The 20,264-nt window shown below is 44.1% G+C and overlaps 1 protein-coding gene across 1 annotated transcript in view; it reads left to right on the top strand.

Moving 5' to 3' along the window:
- Positions 1 to 499: 499 nt before the first annotated feature.
- Positions 500 to 20,264, top strand: part of LOC140202042 (5-hydroxytryptamine receptor 1D) — a 177,620-nt gene continuing 157,855 nt past the window's right edge. The window contains exons 1-2 of the mRNA XM_072266901.1: positions 500 to 912; positions 5,813 to 5,973. Coding sequence (XP_072123002.1) covers positions 768 to 912; positions 5,813 to 5,973 — 306 coding nt within the window. The 5' untranslated portion in view covers positions 500 to 767. The remainder of the gene's footprint in view (positions 913 to 5,812; positions 5,974 to 20,264) is intronic.

Below are 20,264 nucleotides of genomic sequence, written 5' to 3'. Positions count from 1 at the left end.
GTTCCACGAAGTGACCGCTGAAGCTGTGTATACTCTGATTCAGAGGAGAGCACATTATGAACCCGGACTGCAGTAACACTAAACTGGTAGGAGTCCAAGTGAATTGTACCACGGGGGCCGTACTCTGCACTGGGCTGGCTGTGACTGTCACAGGTCCAAAGAAAGGCCCTTAACTCCCTCTGTCATACAGATAAGCTACCCGAAGGTCTGCCTGTAAACGTTGTCCGGCAGCGTTCGCTCTCCGAAGTGATTGACACCGGAGGGAGTGTCGGACAGGTTCCAACCCAATTTGCTTGCATTGTGCATCTTTCGAGTGCAACAGCACTGTGTGTTTGTGTGTGTGAGACAGAGTTATGTGTGTATGTAGGGGGGAGAGAGAGAGGGGGAGAGGTGGGGAGGGAGGGGCAGCGGGGAGGAGTTTGATCCATCATAGAGGCTGAATCTGAACGATGTCTGAGAACGGGAACAGTCTTCCGATATAGGGGAGAAAATAGGGAGTTGTAGGAAACGGCATCCAGCGGAGGATGAAACTGCGCGCAAGAGGCTTTACTCTTTGAGATTTTTTGCTATCAACTATTTCAATTGTTCTAAAACAGCATTTGTTTAAATCTGAGGCAGCGGGTTGCCAGATTCTGGATGTCTTGAGTGCGGGCGTGTGGATTTTACTTGCGAACCGGCGCCACTCCACTGCACCGTCTCAGGCACCGGCTGCTTCCTGCCCTCACGGCTCAGCACCATGGAGGCGGAGCGGGGCTGATCTGCGCAGGATGGATCCAGGTGCCGCCTCGTCGCTGTTTACTAACCAGTCCGCCGGCGGGGCAGGGCACACGGCGGGCATCCGCTCCTCGTCCGTCCCGGTCAAGATACTGCTAGAAACCATCATGGTCCTGATGTGTGTAGCTGCTATCACAGGTCTGGCCCGAGTAACTCATTGCCGTGTTGTGAAGTTAGCTTGTAATAGTGTGCCTGCACCATGGTTATACCTTTTAAAACGGACACCCCAACCCCCCACCTCATCGTAAGCCGAAGCCCGCCATTGGCGTTGGACTCAAGCGGGTTAACATTATACAATAGTTTGTCACGAGAGACGAACGACAATAAAATATATTAAAACTACCACCGGAATAGCAAACGATTTCAGGGACTTTAATCAGAGGTTATCTATGGGTCTGTGTTATATGTCTATTAATGTAAAATGTCTGCTTATTTGTACTTGCATACACGTGTATATTTCACATATGGCTCTCAATTCCGATATCCAAATTAAAATTAAATCTGAAATATTTATTAATATTGGGAAAAGAAATCGTAGAATCTCAAAGCGCCTCGTTTTGTAAAGATGGTTTAAGCAGAAATGTCCCGAGACTCTGCTTGTTTCGAGGTTTATTGTGTATTCTGGGCGGTGATTTTATTTTGTCATCAGTTTGGTGGCATACGTCCTCGAGGTCTGAAAGGTTCTCAGTCCTTCCTGCCCTAGATTTCTGCTTCCATCGAGCTGGCAGAGGAGAGTCTGGGTTCAGTTTCTTGGTTTACTATTTTAAAGGAAAAATAGCACGGGTACAACATTATGAGAGAAAAATTGGCGTTTGTCCTTGCGCTGTCTTGGCTGAAGAGATTCAAACCTCACCCCTGGCACCAGAATTACACTCCCCCCCCCCCCCATCTCCACCAAGGACAGTTACATGCTCCGCCCCAACTGGTATGTGGGTCACAAACAGGAATAGGCAGGGAATGAAGGAGCATGGACCATATGCAGGAATAGCAAAGCAGATTCGATGGGCCGCATGGCCTAATTCTGCTCCTTTGTCATATGGTCTTTAAGTGGGATTGACCCCAGAGGCTGAAGGGCCTTTTCCTGTCAATTTAATTTCAGGCTGAGTTCCACACACATATATCATTAACTTGTGGAGAATGCTTTCTTCATTATACCTACCCCACTCCACTCTTTCTGCAATTTTTACTTAAAATATCTGCCTCCCTTGTCTTTAAACCACACCCCTACCCCCCCCCAAAGGAAAATGTCTCCATCCTGTTTAATCTATGTCGATTCCTCTGGACAGATAGATATTTTGCAGGCCTCAATTGAGGCTTAGCCTCTGCCTCCACTTTGCAAAGGAAACTGCTGTAGCTTGTCCAGTCTATTCCTCCCAGCTAAAATTTTCCATTTCCAGCAACATCGTCATAACTCTGCTCTGCACCCTCTCCAGTGCAGTCACATCTACGTGTGGCCAGTACTGTATACAGTAGGTGAGTTGTGGCCTAATTAGTATTGTGTACTCCCTGGCACACAGGCCTTGTCCTTATTCCATAGCTTGTCCGGAAAAGGAAAGTAGCCCAAATGCTTTCTAACCCGATCTACCTTTAATGTCCCATGGGTAGAAATTCCAATTTTCTTTTGTATCTCCAGATCTCTCAATATTCTTACATTTGCTGGGATTTCCTTTATATTTCTGCACCATTCCCTTCACGTTACTCTGTACTAGTGATTAATGGTGTGCCACAGGGATCAGTGCTGGGTCCATTGTTATTTGTCATCTATATCAATGATCTGGATGATAATGTGGTAAATTGGATCAGCAAATCTGCTGATGATACAAAGATTGGAGGTGTAGTGGACAGTGAGGAAGGTTTTCAAAGCTTGCAGATGGATTTGGACCAGCTGGAAAAATGGGCTGAAAAATGGCAGATGGAGTTTAATACTGACAAGTGTGAGGTATTGCATCTTGGAAGGACAAACCAAGGTAGAACATACAGGGTAAATGGTAAGGCACTGAAGAGTGCAGTAAAACAGAGGGATCTGGGAATACAGATACAAAATTCCCTAAAAGTGGTGTCACAGGTAGATAGGGTCGTAAAGAGAGCTTTTAGTACATTGGCCTTTATTAATCAAAGTATTGAGTATAAGCAGCACACATCAAAGTTGCTGGTGAACGCAGCAGGCCAGGCAGCATCTCTAGGAAGAGGTACAATCGACGTTTCGGGCCGAGACCCTTCGTCAGGACTAACTGAAAGAAGAGCTAGTAAGAGCATTTTTTTTTCCGGAAGGAGTTAGGTTGGAATGAGAACAAGGTGCGGTGAAGTCGAGGCAGTTGATGTCCCATTGGCAGTTAGCAATAAAGAGATCCAGAGCAGGCAGAAGATCAGAGCAGGGTGGTGTCCATGAAGAGGAGGAGGGTTAAAGACGGGAGAAGGGGTCATCGGTGGGGGTGGAAGAGTCTTTGCCGAAAAGTAGGCTCAGAGACGGAGGAAGAAGAGTTCCGCGTCATGGCAAACACGGAACTCGCTGAGGTGTGGGCAAAGGGGGACAAAGGTGAGGCCCTCACTGAGGACAGAGCGTTCTGCCTCCGACAGTTGAAGGTCAGAGGGGATGATAAAGATCCGGCACGGATGAGAGCTGGGATCAGAGGAGGGAGGGGGAGGGAGGCTGGGAGTGTCAGTGGAGAGGGGAGGGTTGGGGTTGAGGAGAGGAAGATGGAGCCTCTGAGGACCCAGGAGCGGACGATGGGATCTGAAGGAGACGGGATTGCAGAGTATTGGTGGGGGAAGGGGAGACGGGAGTCACAATAGCAGCACATAAAGACCCAGCCTGGAGTTCAAGGTTGGAGTCGCTGTTGGTGGTTGCGCAATCGCTGTGAAGGTGTCCATGGTCGTTGCTGGAGTCCGGGTTTTGAATATGCCCTGAGGTGTTGGAGCCGGTGATATCAATGGCAGGGGCCGCAATCTGAAGTTCATGCCTGCTAGTTTCAGGGCCGGCAGGCTCTGGAGTCCGTAGATGTAAGATCTTGCGATCTTTACCTAACATGACAAAGTCAAAAAAATGGCGATTGCAGGCATGGATCCGACGGAGGATGAAATAATGAGCAGGTCCATTAGAGACAGCGAAGGAAGTGTCTCGAAGGTGTGGGACAGGGACACCAAATACCTTCTCATGGTGGAGAGGGTCGCCTTCAGAGCTTGACGGGAGAAGCGACAAGAGGCAGAGTCAATAAAATGTGAGTACCTGGGATCCTCAGAAGGTCCAAATTGAGAGGCTCGAAAACGAATCCTGAAGCCAACTGGAGTAAGTTGGCGGTGGAGGCACATTCCAAGAAAGGATATATGGCTGTGATAGCGAGTCTGAGTCAAAATGTGGTCGAAAAGTTGAAGAGCCGAAGAAATTACAGATGGGGAGCAGTGAGAGATGGTTTCACTGAACTCCCGTCGAAGAGAAGATTTAAACTTCTTCAGTGTAGGCATCACTGGAAGAGGCTTCGCAGTATTGAATTTAAAAACGCAAACATGAGGAATTCTGCAGATGCTGGAAATTCAAGCAACAAAATTCAAGCCTGGCCTGCTGCATTCACCAGCAACTTTCATGTGTGTTGCTTGAATTTCCAGCATCTGCAGAATTCCTCGTATTGAGTATAAGGGTGGAATGTTATGGTGAGGTTGTATAAGGCATTGGTGAGGCCGAATATGGAGTATTGTGTTCAGTTTTGGTCACCAAATTACAGGAAGGATATTAAAAAGGTTGAAAGAGTGCAGAGAAGGTTTACAAGGATGTTGCCGGGACTTGAGAAACTCAATTACAGAGAAAGCAAACACGAGGAATTCTGCAGATGCCGGAAATTCAAGCAACACACATCAACATTGCTGGTGAATGCAGCAGAATCTCTTACTCACTCTTCCTTCAGTTAGTCCTGACGAGGGGTCTCGGCCTGAAATGTCGACTGTACCTCTTCCTAGAGATGCTGCCTGGCCTGCTGCATTCACCAGCAACTTTGATGTGTGTTACAGAGAAAGGTTGAATAGGTTAGGACTTTATTCCCTGGAGCGTAGAAGAATGAGGGGAGATTTGATAGAGGTATATAAAATTATGATGGGTATAGAAAGAGTGAATGCAAGCAGGCTTTTTCCACTGAGGCAAGGGGAGAAAAAAACCAGAGGACATGGGTTAAGGGTGAAGTGGGAAAAGTTTAAAGGGAACATCGGGGGGGGCTTCTTCACACTGAGAGTGGTGGGAGTATGGAATGAGCTGCCAGACGAGGTGGTAAATGCGGGTTCTTTTTTAACATTTAAGAATAAATTGGACAGATACATGGATGGGAGGTGTATGGAGGGATATGGTCCGTGTGCAGGTCAGTGGGACTAGGCAGAAAATGCTTCGGCACAGCCAAGAAGGGCCAAAAGGCCTGTTTCTGTGCTGTAGTTTTTCCATGGTTTCTACTTTAGCTTGCCATTTATCTGTTCAGTTGATGAGATTATCTCCATATTTCTGCAGCCTAAAGCTTTCCTCCTAATGACTACACAACTATTTTTGTATCATTGCAAATCTCCCAATTGTGGATCCTAATTTTGGGCTAACTTACTAAATATTAATGTGCAGGCTGAGAATGGAGCCCTGTGAAAGTCCACTAGTACCAGTATTTGAGCTGAAAGTACACTCTTCAACTCATTGTTTCCCATCAGTGAGTTAGCCTGCTTCTCTGAGATTCACAGGCTTTACTTTTTTTAACCGGACTCCAGGTTGTTCCTGAACGCAGCAGGCCAGGCAGCAAGAAGAGGTACAGTCAACGTTTCGGGCCGAGCCCTTCATCAGGACTAACTGAAGGAAGAGCTAGTAGGAGATTTGAAAGAGAGTACTGGAAGTGTGTCAACACTTCTGGGCTGCCCCCTTGGACTTTATTGGTCATTAGTGCAAGATGACACATTTCACTGTATGTTACGATGTACATATGACAAATAAAGTAAAGCTAATCTAATTTGATCAATTGTAGAGAGATTGATTTGCTGAACTGCCTAGAAATTACTGAATGAATGCGTTCTCTTTCAGGTAACATTCTAGTGATTGCAATTATTGCTGTTACCAAACACTTCCACTCGGTCACCTCGGTGTTCTTGGTCAATCTGGCTGTCAGCGACTGTTTGGTGGGGCTAGGAGTCATGCCATTTGTTGCCATGTCCGTGTTTTACCAGGACTGGAACAGATACAATGTGAGTATTGCTCTAAATTTCCAAACAGATATTTTGCATCCAATAATTAGAACAAGATTGTTTGGTGATATCATGATCTAGAATGAAAATAATCTATGCTTGAGCAGATCGGTTCATCCTGCATTCAAAGACAATGTGTCTGGGACTAATGGAGAGCACTTGTAGATAAGAGAAAACCATCAGTTACACAAGGCAATGGAACCTTGGGAATAACCTTTTTGACCTCTGACCTGAACTCCAAGATAACTTTCATACAATTGCTAATTGTAACACATGGAAACGTACTCTATCTACAGTTGATGCTAATTAGTAGACAACAAACACTTCTACAGGAAAACTAAATCATATAAACACAAAAATAACAACCAGCATTTGTGTGGCACAAATGTCAATAAGGTAATTCCACATGAACCAGTTTGATTCACAATTACATCAGGTTACAAAGCTCAATCTAAGAGGTATGCCCAGAAATTTATCAGCGGACGTAAGTGTAGAATTATAGGAGAAACTCAAACTCATTATCAAAGTACATAGTATCTGTCACTGTATTATTTACATGAGGTTCATTTTCTTGCAGGAATTCATTCTAGAACAGAGAAATGCAATAGAATCAATGAAAAACTACACACAAAGACTGACAACAAATACACATAAATAATTACAGTACATACATACATGAATAGAAACATAGAAAATTAATTAATTAATTCTGAGAACGAGTTGAAGAGCCCTTTAAAGTGAGCTCATAGTTGTTGAATCAGTTCAGTGTTGAGGTGAGTTAAGTTATCGACATTAGTTCAGGAGCCTGATAACTGTTCTTGAATCTAGTGGTGGGGGTCTAAGGCTCCTGTATCTCCGCCCAAATGTAGTAGCAAGAAGACAGCACGGCCTGAAATGCTGTTATTGGCCATTTTATGTTAAACTTTAAGCAATGTTGTTATGGTGACTGTAGAGGAAGAAGTGGTCTCAGAGAGAGAATTTCAGCATTTGCGGTCTTGGGGGGTAGCAAGGGTAGAGAAAGTAAAATTGGGAATCTGCAGATGGCCAGAATTCAAGGATTTTGGGAATCTGGATACCATGGACCTAGAGCAGATACAAAAAAGGGGTTTAAATTGATGAATCTGGATTGGAGTCTGGATTCATAATATAAGACATAAAACATAGAAAACCTACAGCTCAATACAGGCCCTTTGACTCGTAAAGCTGTGCCAAACATGTCCTTACCTTAGAAATTACTTAGGTTACCCATAGCCCTCTATTTTTCTAAACTCCACGCGTTTCTTAAAAGACCCTGTTGTATCTGCCTCCACCATCGTCTCTGGCAGCCCATTCCACGCACTCACCACTCTCTGCGTAAAAAACTTACCCTTGACATCTCCTCTGTACATACTTCCAAGCACCTTAAAACTATGCCCTCTTGTGCTAGCCACTTCAACCCTGTGGAAAAAGCCTCTGACTACCCACACGATCAATGCCTCTCAACATCTTATACGTCTCTCATCATCTTATACACCTCTATCAGGTCACCTCTCATCCTCCATCACTCCAAGGAGAAAAGGCTGAGTTCACTCAACCTATTCTCATAAGGCATGCTCCCCAATCCAGGCAACATCCTTGTAAATCTCCTCTACACCCTTTCCACATTCTTCCTGTAGTGAGGCGACCAGAACTGAGCACAGTACTCCAAGTGGGGTCTGACCATGGTCCTATACAGCTGACTCTGTGGGGTCCTATACCTCTTGGCTCCTAAACTCAGTCCTACAGTTGATGAAAGCTAATGCACCATATGCCTTCTTAACCACAGAGTCAACCTGCACAGCAACTTTAAGTGTCCTATGGACTCAGACCCTAAGATTTCTCTGATCCTCCACACTGCTGGAATTCTCTGCCACAGGAAACAGTTGAGGCCAGTTCATTGGCTATATTTAAGAGGGAGTTAGATATGGCCCTTGTGGCTACAGAAATCAGGGGGTATGGAGGGAAGGCTGAGGCGGGGTTCTGAGTTGGATGATCAGCCATGATCATAATAAATGGCGGTGCAGGCTTGAAGGGCCGAATGGCCTACTCCTGCACCTATTTTCTATGTTTCTATATTTCTCATGTCCAAGACCTACGTAGACATCTTGGACATGAGAAATGCATCACAAGATGTTTAACATTTTGAAGCAAAGATGAATTGTGAATTATTTCAGTTTACTTTGAGAATATTTCAGCACAGATGCTAAAGTTCTTAGCACACTCATTGAAATTCAGCATATCCTTTGAGCTTGAGCAGGGAGAGCTGGAGCAGTGTTAGATAAATAGATATCTGTACTGAGAAATTAACAGTTAACTTTAAAGGTGGTGTTCTTTTAAAAAATGAAGATCAATGCTGTAGCTCTTTATCAGTTGTTGTATTTGATCCCTAAATCTAATGTTGTTCATACAAAATGTGGGTATCAATAGCAAGGACAATGTTAGTTGTAAAACCTTGCCTGTCATTAAACTGACTGGCTTATTAAACCATTCATGAGGACAATTCAGTCCTATACAGAGCAGGTAAATGCAGCAGATATCTTCCCTTATAGGGCACCTTGAACCAGATGGTTTATTTTATAATATTGGTAGTTTTGCGATTGCTGCTATCAATGCTGATTTAATTCCTGATTATTTAATTAACATAATTTAAATACCCAGATGCTGCAATGGGATTTGAACTTCTACCTCCAGACCACATGCTGAAGCCTATGGATTAGCTGAACGATTATGCCTCTGTAGCTGTGGTTATAGGGTAGTAATGAATATGTGTTTTCAGAAAGAGGAATTGGAGATGTTAAGCTGCAAATTGCTGGCAAGGGATTTGGGAGTCTGTGTAATTAAAAACAAAATCATAGTTTTACTCAGTCACTGTAAACGAATACTCCAGAGGCTTGAAGAAAATATCCTTAAATCCTGGACACTCAGGTAATAAAAATGGAAATAACTCATTCGATCACCGTAAACCAGTCATCATTCTTTGATCTATTCTCTTCATGAAAGAGCTGCGATTCTAAATATTAAATCATTGTAATTTAAAGGTCTATCTTTTTTATGTAACCTTGCATTTGAAATAACCAGAATATCTTTGAAAGAAATCGATGCTGATTTGCAAATCCAAAAGCACTTATTTTAAACTCCCTGATGTGTTTGCTAAATAAAGAATGTAGCAGAATCAAATTAACATTTTCTCTCCCTATCTGTTCTATAGTAAAGGTTGCAATGCAGCCGCAAGATGCTGACAGGAAATGCCCTTTGATGATAACTGCTCCTGTTCACCAGGGTTCAAGAAAAACTTGCTTTTATGTGGCAGTTTTATACCACCTTCAGGATGTTCCCAAAGTGCTTTACTGCTGATGGAGTCCATTGAAGGTGTAATCAATGCACCAGTGAAGGAAATGGATGTATCTTTCTTTTCAATAATAAAGGAATTTTTTTCCTTACTCAAGTTCAAATTCATTCCTAAGGGTATAGAATATAAGAGCAGGGATGTGATGATGAGGCTCTATGAGGCACTCATGAGACCACACTTGGAATATTATGTGCAGTTTTGGGCTCCTTATTTTAGAAAGGATATACTAACATTGGAAAGGGTTCAGAGAAGATTCACAAGAATGATTCCAGGAATGAAAGGGTTACCATATGAGGAACGTTTGGCAGCTCTTGGGCTGTATTCCCTGGAGTTCAAGAGATTGGGGGGGGGGGGGGGGAAATCTCATAGAAACATTCCAAATGTTAAAAGGCCTGAGCAGATTAGATATGGCAAAGTTATTTCCTATGGTAGGGGAGTCCAGGACAAGAGGGCATGACTTCAGGATTGAAGGATGTCCATTTAGAACTGAGATGTGGAGAAATTACTTTAGCCAGAGGGTGGTAAATCTGTGGAATTTGTTGCCACGACCAGCTGTGGAGGCCAAGTCATTGGGTGCATTTAAGGCAGAGGTTCCTGATTAGCCAGGGCATCAAAGAGTCTGGGGTGAAGGCAAGGTAGTGGGAACGACTGGAAGAATTGGATCAGCCCATGATTGAATGGCGGAACAGACTCAATGGGCCAAATGGTCTACTTCTGCTCCTATATGTTATGGTCTTAGGTAATTATTAACTCTCAGTGACCACTTTACTAGTACAACTGTACACCAGCTTGTTAGTGCAATATCTAATCAGCCAATCGCTTGGCAGCAACTCTATGTTTATTTCAGTTATATAAAGAGTAAAAAGGAGGTGGGAGTTAATATTGAACCACTGGAAAATTATGCTAGTGTGGTAGTAATGGGGGACAAAGAAATGGCAGATGAACTTAATAGGTACTTTGCATCAGTCTTCACTGTGGAAGACACTAACAGTGTGCCAGAGGTCCGTGAGTGTCAGGGAGCAGGAGTGAGTGCCATTGCTATTACAAAGGAAAATGTGCACAGCAAGCTCAAAGATCTTAAGGTGGATAAGTCACCTGGGCCAGGTGGACTACATCCCAGAGTCCTGCAAGAGGTTGCTGAAGAGCTAATGGATACATTGGTCATGAGCTTTCAAGAATCACTTGGTTCCGGAGGACTAGAAAATTGCAAATATCACTCCACTCTTTAAGAAGGGAGGAAGGCAAAAGAAAACAAATTTTAGGCGAATTAGACCTAAAATTAGACCTCAGTGGCTGGGAAAGTGTTGGAGTCTATTATTAAGGATGAGCTTTCTGGGTACTTGGAGACTAATGATAAAATAAGTCAAAGTCAGCATGGTTGCTGTGAAGGGAAATCTTGCCTGACAAATCTGTTAGAGTTCTTCAAGGAAGTAACAAGCAGAGTGGACAAAGGAGAGGCAGTGGATGTCATTTACTTGGATTTTAAGAAAGTATTTGATAAGGTGCCACAGATGAGGCTGCTTAACAAGATAAAATCCCATGGCATTACAGGAAAGATACTGACATGGATAGAGGAATGGCTGGCAAGCAGGAGGCAAGGAGTGGGAATAAAGGGGGCCTTTTCTGGTTGGCTGTCAGTGACTAGTGGTGTTCCTCAGGGGTCAGTATTGGGACCGCTACTTTGTCAATGGAATTAATGGTTTTGTGGCAAAGTTTCCAGATGATATGAAGGTAGGTGAAGGGGTAGGTAATGCTGAGGAAGCAATATGATTGCAGCAGGATTTAGACAAATTGGAAGAATGGGCAAAAACTGGCTGATGGAATACCGTGTTGGGAAATGTATGATAATGCATTTTGCTAAAAGGAACAATAGTGCAGACTGTGATCTAAATGGGGAGAAGATTCAAACATCAGAGGTGCAGAGGGACTTAGGAGTCCTCGTGCAAGACCCCCAGAAGATTAATTTTCTGGTTGAGTCTGTGGTAAGGAAGGCAAATACAATGTTGGCAATTATTTCAAAGGGATTAGAATATAAAAGCAAGGAGATAATGTTGAGCCTTTATAAGACACTAGTCAGGCTGCACTGAGTATTGTCAACAGTTTTGGGCCCCATACCTCAGGAAGGATGTGTTGTCGTTGGAGAAAGTCCAGAGGAGGTTCACAAGGATGATTCCAGGAATGAAGGGGTTAGTATATGAAGCAACACACAAAAATTGCTGGTGAACGCAGCAGGCCAGGCAGCATCTATAGGAAGAGGTACAGTCGACGTTTCGGGCCGAGACCCTTTGTCAGGACTGCTGTGTTCACCAGCAATTTTTGTGTGTGTTGCTTGAATTTGCAGCATCTGCAGATTTCCTCGTGCTTGGGTTAATATATGAGTTGCATTTGGCAGCTTTGGGCCTGTACTCACTGAAATTTTGAAGAATGGGGGGGGTGGGGGAGGATCTCATTGAAACCTACCGAATGTTGAAAGGATTAGGTAGGGTGGATGTGGAGAGGATGTTTCCTATGGTGGGGGTATCCAGAACTAGAGGGCACAGCCTCAGCTAAAGGGGCAACCCTTTGAATCAGAATCAGTCTTATTATCACCGGCATGTGACGTGGAATTGTGGAATTTGTTAACTTAGCAGCAGCGGTTCAATGCAATACATAATCTAGCAGAGAGGAAAAAAAACAATAAACAAGTAAATCAATTAACACACATCAAAGTTGCTGGTGAACGCAGCAGGCCAGGCAGCATCTGTAGGAAGAGGTGCAGTCGACGTTTCAGGTCGAGACCCTTCATCAGGACTAACTGAAGGAAGTGTGAGTAAGGGATTTGAAAGTTGGAGGGGGAGGGGGAGATCCAAAATGATAGGAGAAGACAGGAGGGGGAGGGATAGAGCCAAGAGCTGCACAGGTGATAGGCAAAAGGGGATACGAGAGGATCATGGGACAGGAGGTCCGGGAAGAAAGACAAGGAGTGGGGGGAACCCAGAGGATGGGCAAGAGGTATATTCAGAGGGACAGAGGGAGAAAAAGGAGAGTGAGAGAAAGAATGTGTGCATAAAAATAAGTAACAGATGGGGTACGAGGGGGAGGTGGGGCATTAGCGGAAGTTAGAGAAGTCGATGTTCATGCCATCAGGTTGGCGGCTACCCAGACGGAATATAAGGTGTTGTTCCTCCAACCTGAGTGTGGCTTCATCTTTACAGTAGAGGAGGCCGTGGATAGACATGTCAGAATGGGAATGGGATGTGGAATTAAAATGTGTGGCCACTGGGAGATCCTGCGTCGTGTGACACCTTATATTCCGTCTGCGTAGCCTCCAACCTGATGGCATGAACATCGACTTCTCTAACTTCCGCTAAGGCTCCACCTCCCCCTCGTACCCCATCTGTTACTTATTTTTATGCACACATTCTTTCTCTCACTCTCCTTTTTCTCCCTCTGTCCCTCTGAATATACCTCTTGCCCATCCTCTGGGTCCCCCCCCCCTTGCCTTTCTTCCCGGACCTTCTGTCCTATGATCCTCTCGTATCCCCTTTTGCCTATCACCCGTCCAGCTCTTGGCTCTATCCCTCCCCCTCCCATCTTCTCCTATCATTTTGGATCTCCCCCTCCCCCTCCAACTTTCAAATCCCTTACTCACTCTTCCTTCAGTTAGTCCTGACGAAGGGTCTCGGCCTGAAACGTCGACTACACCTCTTCCTACAGATGCTGCCTGGCCTGCTGCGTTCATCAGCAACTTTGATGTGTGTTGCTTGAATTTTCAGCATCTGCAGAATTTCTGTTGTTTGAAGTAAATCAATTACGTATATTGAATAGATTTTTTAAAATGTGCAAATACAGAAATACTGTATATTAAAAAAAAAAGTGAGGTAGTGTCCAAAGCTTCAATGTCCATTTAGGAATCGGATGGCAGAGGGGAAGAAGATGTTTCTGAATCGCTGATTGTGTGCCTTAAGGCTTCTGTACCTCCTACCTGATGGTAACAGTGAGAAAAGGGCATGCCCTGGGTGCTGGAGGTCCTTAATAATGGACACTGCCTTTCTGAGACACCACTCCCTAAAGATGTCCTGGGTACTTTGTAGGCTAGTGCCCAAGATGAAGCTGACTAGATTTACAACCTTCTGCAGCTGCTTTCGGTCCTGTGCAGTAGCCCCTCCATACCAGACAGTGATGCAGCCTGTCAGAATATTCTCCACGGTACAACTATAGAAGTTTTTGAGTGTATTTGTTGACATGCCAAATCTCTTCAAACTCCTAATAAAATATAGCCGCGTCTTGCCTTCTTTATGACTACATTGATATGTTGGGACCAGGTTAGATCCTCAGATCTTGACACCCAGGAACTTAATCCCTCTATGAGGATTGCTCTGTGTTCCTTCGTCTTACCCTTCCTGAAGTCCACAATCAGCTCTTTCGTCTTACTGATGTTGAGTGCCAGATTGTTGCTGTGGCATCACTCCACTAGTTGGCATATCTCACTCCTGTACACCCTCTTGTCACCATCTGAGATTCTACCAACAATGGTTGTATCATCAGCAAATTTGTAGATAGTATTTGGAACCGATTTAAGGAGGAATTTTAGCCAGTGAGTAGTGAAACTGCAGTGCTCTGCCATAGACAGCTATGGAAGCCAAGACTATGGGTATAGTTAAAGTGAAATTGATAGTTTCCTGATTGGTCAGGGCATCAAAGCTTATGGTGAGAAGGCAGATTGAGTGGGATCCAGGATCAGCCATGATGGAATGGCAGAGAAGACTTGATGGGCTGAATGGCGGAATTATGTCTTATGGTCTTAATGCATAAAAAACATACAGGCATGGGTCAAGAGGTTCGGTTGTTGTTCAGACCAAATGTGATCTGAATGTTTTTGATCATTGGATATTTGTTGGTGGCAGATAGGGTGGTTTGAGCATCTCAGGTAATCTCCTGGGATTTTCTCGCATAATAGTTTCTCACCTGGACCTTACAGAGAAGGGTGCAAAAAAAAAAAAAATCCAGTGAGCAGCAGTCCTGTGGGCGAAAACACTTTGTTAATGAGGGAGGGGTCAGAGGAGAATGGCAAGACTGATTCAAACTGACAGAATGGCGACAGTAACTCAAATAACCACACATCACAACAGTGGCATGCAGAAGAGCATCTTTGAATGCACAGCAGGTCGAATCTTGAAATGGATGGGCTGCAGCAGCAGAAGGCCGTGAACATCACTCAGTGGCACTTTATTAGGTACAGGAGCTACCTAATGGTTGTATGCTGGGCACATAAATACTGAGTTTCTCATCAACTCATTACATATGAAATGTGTCTTATGTTGAATCACTATTGATTATGTACCCAGAGTTCAAAATTATAATTGGATGTACAAGCATTTCATTGCTTTCTGTACTGTGGTGAACGGCAGTGATCTACAGTATTTAGTCCCATACTTGTGAGCTTTCCAGCCCAGTACCAGTGATCTACACAGTCCCATAGCAGTGATCTATTGAGTCCCACACCAGTGATCTATTTAGTCCTATTCTGGTGATCTAGTTATTCCCATACTGGCGATCTATTTTGCCCTGTATTGGTGATCTATTTAGTCTCATTCTGGTTATCTATTTAGTCCCAGAGAAGTGATCTACTTATTCCCATACTGGTGATCTATTTAGTCCTGCACCAGTGATCTATTTAGTTCCACACTGGTGATCTATTTAGTCCCACACTGATAATGAATTTAATCCAATAGCAGTGATCTACTCAGTCTCATAGTGGTGATATATTTAGTCCCATATTTGTGAACTATTTTGTATCATACCAGTGACTGTTCAGCCCCATACCAGTAATCAATTTAATCCCATAGGGGTCATCTGTTTCATCCCATACCAGTGATCTAATTAGTTCCATACTGGTGATCTTTTTAGTACCATTCCAGTGATTTATTTAGTCCCACACTGGTAATCAATTTAATCCCAGAGCAGTGATCTAGTTATTCCCATGGTGCTGGTCTATGCAGTCTAATAGTGGTGATCTATTTAGCTCCAAAGCGGTGAGCTATTGGTCCCATAGTGGTGATCTATTTGGTCCCATGCTGGATGATTTGACTGATGAATGTGTAGCTAAGGAATTAGTGTAGGTTTTCAGCGTTGTGTATCCCTCTGTTACTTCTCTATCCAAGTACCTGTCCAATTGCCTTCTAAATCTTGTTGGGTGGGACTACAACCAGAGGGTGAAAGGTGAAAAATTTAAGGGGAACATGAGGGAAACTTCTTCACTCAGAGGGTTGAGAGAGGGTGGAACGAGCTGCCAGCACCAGTAGTGCATGCGAACTCAATTTCAACGTTTAAGAGAAGTTTGGAGAGATACTTGGATGGTATGGTTATGGAGGGCCATGTCCCAGTGTCCGTCGATGGGAGTAGGCAGTTTAAATGGTTTCAGCATGGACTAGATGGGCCAAAGGGCCTGTTTTTGTGCTGTACTTTTCTATGGCTCTATATCTCTCCACCACCTCTTTACTCCAGTCTGTGTGGAAAACTTGCCGTTCAGTCCTTCTTTTAATTTCTTCCCTTGCATCATAAACCTGTATCCTCTAGTTCAAAATAACACATACAAAATGTTAACACGAGGAAATCTGCAGATGCTGGAATTTCAAGCAACACACATAAAATTTTCTGGTGAACGCAGCAGGCCAGGTAGCATCTCTAGGAAGAGGTACAGTCGACGTTTCAGGCCGAGACCCTTCATTCTGACCTAGAGATGTTACCTGGCCTGCTGTGTTCACCAGCAGCTTTTATGTGTGTTGCTTACAAAATGTTAGAGGGCTTCAGCAGATCAGGCAGCATCTATAGAAGTGAATGAACAGTCCAAGTTCAGGGCAGATACCCTTCTTCATGACTGGTAAAGAAGGGAGAAGTCGTCAAAATAAGAATTTGGAGAGGGATGGGGAAGGAGTACAAGCTGGCAGGCAATAGATCAAGGGCAGAAGTCGTCAAAATAAGAATTTGGAGAAGGATGGGGAAGGAGCTGAAGAATTGGAGCAGGGGGCAGGGATACAGATTTCTAGATCATTGGGACCTCTTCTGGGGCAGGTGGGACCTGTACAAGAGGGACGGGTTGCACTTGAATCTGTGGGGACCAATATCCTTACGGGCAGGTTTACTAGAATTAAAGTAATATGCCAGGGGGATGGGAACCAGTGTGACAGAGCTGAGGATGAGCCAGCAGATTTACGAGTAGATGATGGGTGTAATATGAATGTAAGGAAGGATAAGCCAATGATTGGGTACAAATACTGTACAGACAGAGCAAAGAGTTAAATTGTCCACAGGGGCAAACTTCAAAAGGACAATTAATGTTTGACTGAAGGTGTTGTATTTGGATGCGTGCAGCATTGGGAATAAGGTGGACGAGCTCGTGGTGCAATTAGAGATTGGTTTTTATGACATTGTGAGCATCACTGAGTCGGGGCTGAAAGAAAGTCATCGTTGGGAGCTTAATATCAAAGGATGTACTTTGTACCGAAAGGACAGGCAGGAAGGCATAGGCGGTGGTGTGGCTCTGTTGGTAAGAGATGGAATTACTTCTTTAGAAAGAGGTGACAAAGGGTCAGGGAATGTTGAATCTTTGTGGGTGGAATGAAGAAAATGCAAGGATAAAAAAACCATTATAGGAATCCTATATGGGCCTCCAAGTAGTAGCCAAGATGCAGGGTTGAGACTGCAAAGGGAGTTGGAAAATGTATGTCATAAAGGTAAAGTCACAATTATAATTGGGGTCTTCAATATGCAAGGGGTTTGGGAAATCAGGTTGGTGTTGAATTGTAAGAAAGGGAATTTGTTGAATGCTTATGAGATGGCTTTTTAGAGCAGCTTGTGCTTGGGAAACTTGGGGAAAGGCTATCTTAGATTGCTCACTATCACGTGGCATAGGCAGCAATCCTGAGATTACTACCCTTGAGGTCCTGTTTCTCAGCTTCCTCCCTAAATCCCTGTATTGTTTTCAGGTCCTCCTCCCTTCTTCTACCCATGTCGATGGAACCAATACGTACCACAACTTCTGGCTGCTTACCCAGCCTTTTCAGAATTTTGTGGACATGTTTAGAAACATCGCAGACCCTGGCACCTGGGATGCAAACTACCATCTGTGTTTCTTTTCCACATCCACAGAATCACTTATCTGTTCCCCTCACTACAGAGTCCCTTATTACTGCTGCCATCCTCTTCAGTACCTTACCCTTCTGAGCCAGAGGGTCAGACTCAGTGCCAAAGGGTAAGGAACTGAATAGTGGAGCAGATTCGATGGACCAAAATAGCCTAACTCTGCTCCTATATTGAGTACTGTTGAGTACTGTTGTGGGGACAACTTACTTGGGGGAAGCAACAGTACTCAATATAGGAGCAGAATTAGGCTATTTTGGCCCATCAAGTCTGCTCCACTATTTCATCATGGCTGATCCAAATTTCCTCTCAGGCCCAATCTCCTACCTTCTCCACGTATCCCTTTATGATCTGATCAATCAAGAATCTATCAACCTCTACCTTAAATAGAGGAGGACTTGGCCTCCACAGCTACTTGTGGCAACTAATTCCACAGATTCACCACTCTCTGGCAAAAGAAATTCCACCTCATCTCCATTCTAAAAGGATGCCCCTCTTCTGAGGCTGTGTCTTCTGGTCTGAAACACTCCCACCACAGGAAACATCCTCTCCACATCCACTCTATCACCATTCACCATTTGTTACTTTTCAATGAGGTCACTACGCAAACCACTACATTACTATGACATCCACAGTACAGCCGATACAAATGGATGAGCGCTTGGGAGACCTTTGGTACAGATTCTCTGGTTGCCGTGGATATCTTCTGCCACCCAGGATCTGAGTTCACAGCCACATTTTTGATGTGCAAACTACTCAGGTTACAGACATTTCAGAGGAGAGAAACCCTGCCATAACCTGGAACCACCTGTACTGGGATTCTTCTGAAAGAGACACTGTATCTAGAGTCATAGAATCAGAAATCTTCAGCACATTACAGGCTCTTTAGCCCACAATGTTGTACCGACCATGTAACCTACTCTAGAAACTGCTCAGAATTTCCCTACCGCATAGTCCTCTATTTTTCTAAGATCCAGGTACCTATCTAAGAGTCTCTAAAAAGGCCCTATTGTATCTGCCTCTACCACCGTCACTGGCAGTGCATTCCACACACCCACCACTCTCTGAAAAACTTAACTCTGACATCCCCTTGTACCTACTTCCAAGCAGCTTAAAACGATGCCCCCTCATGTTAGCCATTTCAGCCTTGGGAAAAAGCCTCTGGCTACCCACACGATCAATGCTTCTCATCGTCTTATACACCTCTATCAGGTCACCTCTCTCATCCTCTGTTGCTCCAAGGAGAAAAGGCCAAGTTTACTCAACCTATTCTCACAAGGCATGCAGGCAACATCCTTGTAAATCTCGTCTGCACTCTCTCTATAGTATCCACATCCTTCCTGTAGTGAGGCGATCAGAACTGAACACAGTACTCCAAGTGGGGTATAACTAAGCTTATATGCCTTTAACATTACCTCACGGCTCTTGAACTCAATCCCACAGTTGATGAAGGCCATCACACTATATGCATTCTTAACAACACTGTCAACCTGCGTAGCAGCTTTGAGTGTCCTGTGGACAAGGACCCCAAGATCTCGCTGATCCTCCACATTGCCAAGAGTCTGACCATTAATATTATATTCTGTCTTAAAATTTGACCTACCAAGATGAGCCACTTCAGACTTATCTGGGTTGAACTCCATCTGCCACTTCTCAGCCCATTTCTGCATCCTGTCGATGTAACCTTTGACAACTCTCCAGACTATCCACAACACCCTCAAATTTTGTATCATCAGCAAACCTACTAACCCACCCTCTACTTCCTCATCCAGGTCATTTATAAAAATCACAAAGAAGAGGGGTCTGAGAACAGATCCCTGCTGAACACCACTGATCACCGTCAACCATACAGAATACAAACCATCTCCAACCTCCCTTTGCCTTTTGCGGCAAGCCAGTATTGGATCAACAAAGCAAGTTCTCCTTAGATCCTATGCCTCCTTACTTTCTGAATGAGTCTTGCATGATGAACCTTATCAAATGCTGAAATCCATATACCCTACATTCACTGTTGTACCTTTATTAATGTGTTTAGTCACATCCTCAAAGAATTCAATCAGGCTCGTAAGGCACAACCTGCCCTTGACAAAGCCATGCTGACTATCCCTAATCAGATTGTCTCTCCAAATGCTCATAAATCCTGCCTCTCAGGATCTTCTCCAACAACTTGCCCACCACTGAAGTAAGACTCACTGGTCTATAATTTCCTGGGTTATCTCTATAAGGGAACAACATTTTTAACCCTCCAGTGCTCCAGTACTTCTCCCATCCCTATTGATGATGCAACAATCATTGTCAGAGACTCAGCAATCCCCTCCCTTGCTTCCCACAGCCTGGGGTATGTCTCCTTTAGTCCTGGTGACTTATTTAACTTAGTACCTTTCAACAGCTTCAGTACATCCTCTTTCTTAATGTCTATACACTCAAGCATTTCAGTCTGCTGTAAGTCATACCCACAATTGCCAAGGTCCTTTTCACTGGTGAATGCTGAAGCAAAGTATTAGCTCCTCATTAAATACCTCCACTACCTCCTCCAACTCCATGCACACATTTCCACTATCGCACCTGATTGGTCCTGTTCTTACACGGCTCATCCTCTTGCTCTTCACATACTTGTAGAATGCCTTGGGGTTTTCCTTAATCCTGCTCACCAAGGCCTTCTCACGGCCCCTTCTGGCTCTCCTAATTTCATTCTTAAGCTCCTTCCTGGCACCCTTGTAATTTTCTAGAGCTGTAACAGTAGCTAGTTTCTTGAACTGTTCATAAGCTTTTCTTCTTAACTAGCTTTTCTACATCCTTTGTA

The sequence above is a fragment of the Mobula birostris genome, chromosome 8 (genome assembly GCF_030028105.1).
Source record: "Mobula birostris isolate sMobBir1 chromosome 8, sMobBir1.hap1, whole genome shotgun sequence".
NCBI classification, from domain to species: Eukaryota; Metazoa; Chordata; class Chondrichthyes; order Myliobatiformes; family Myliobatidae; genus Mobula; species Mobula birostris.
This window is presented reverse-complemented; position numbering and strand designations above follow the sequence as displayed.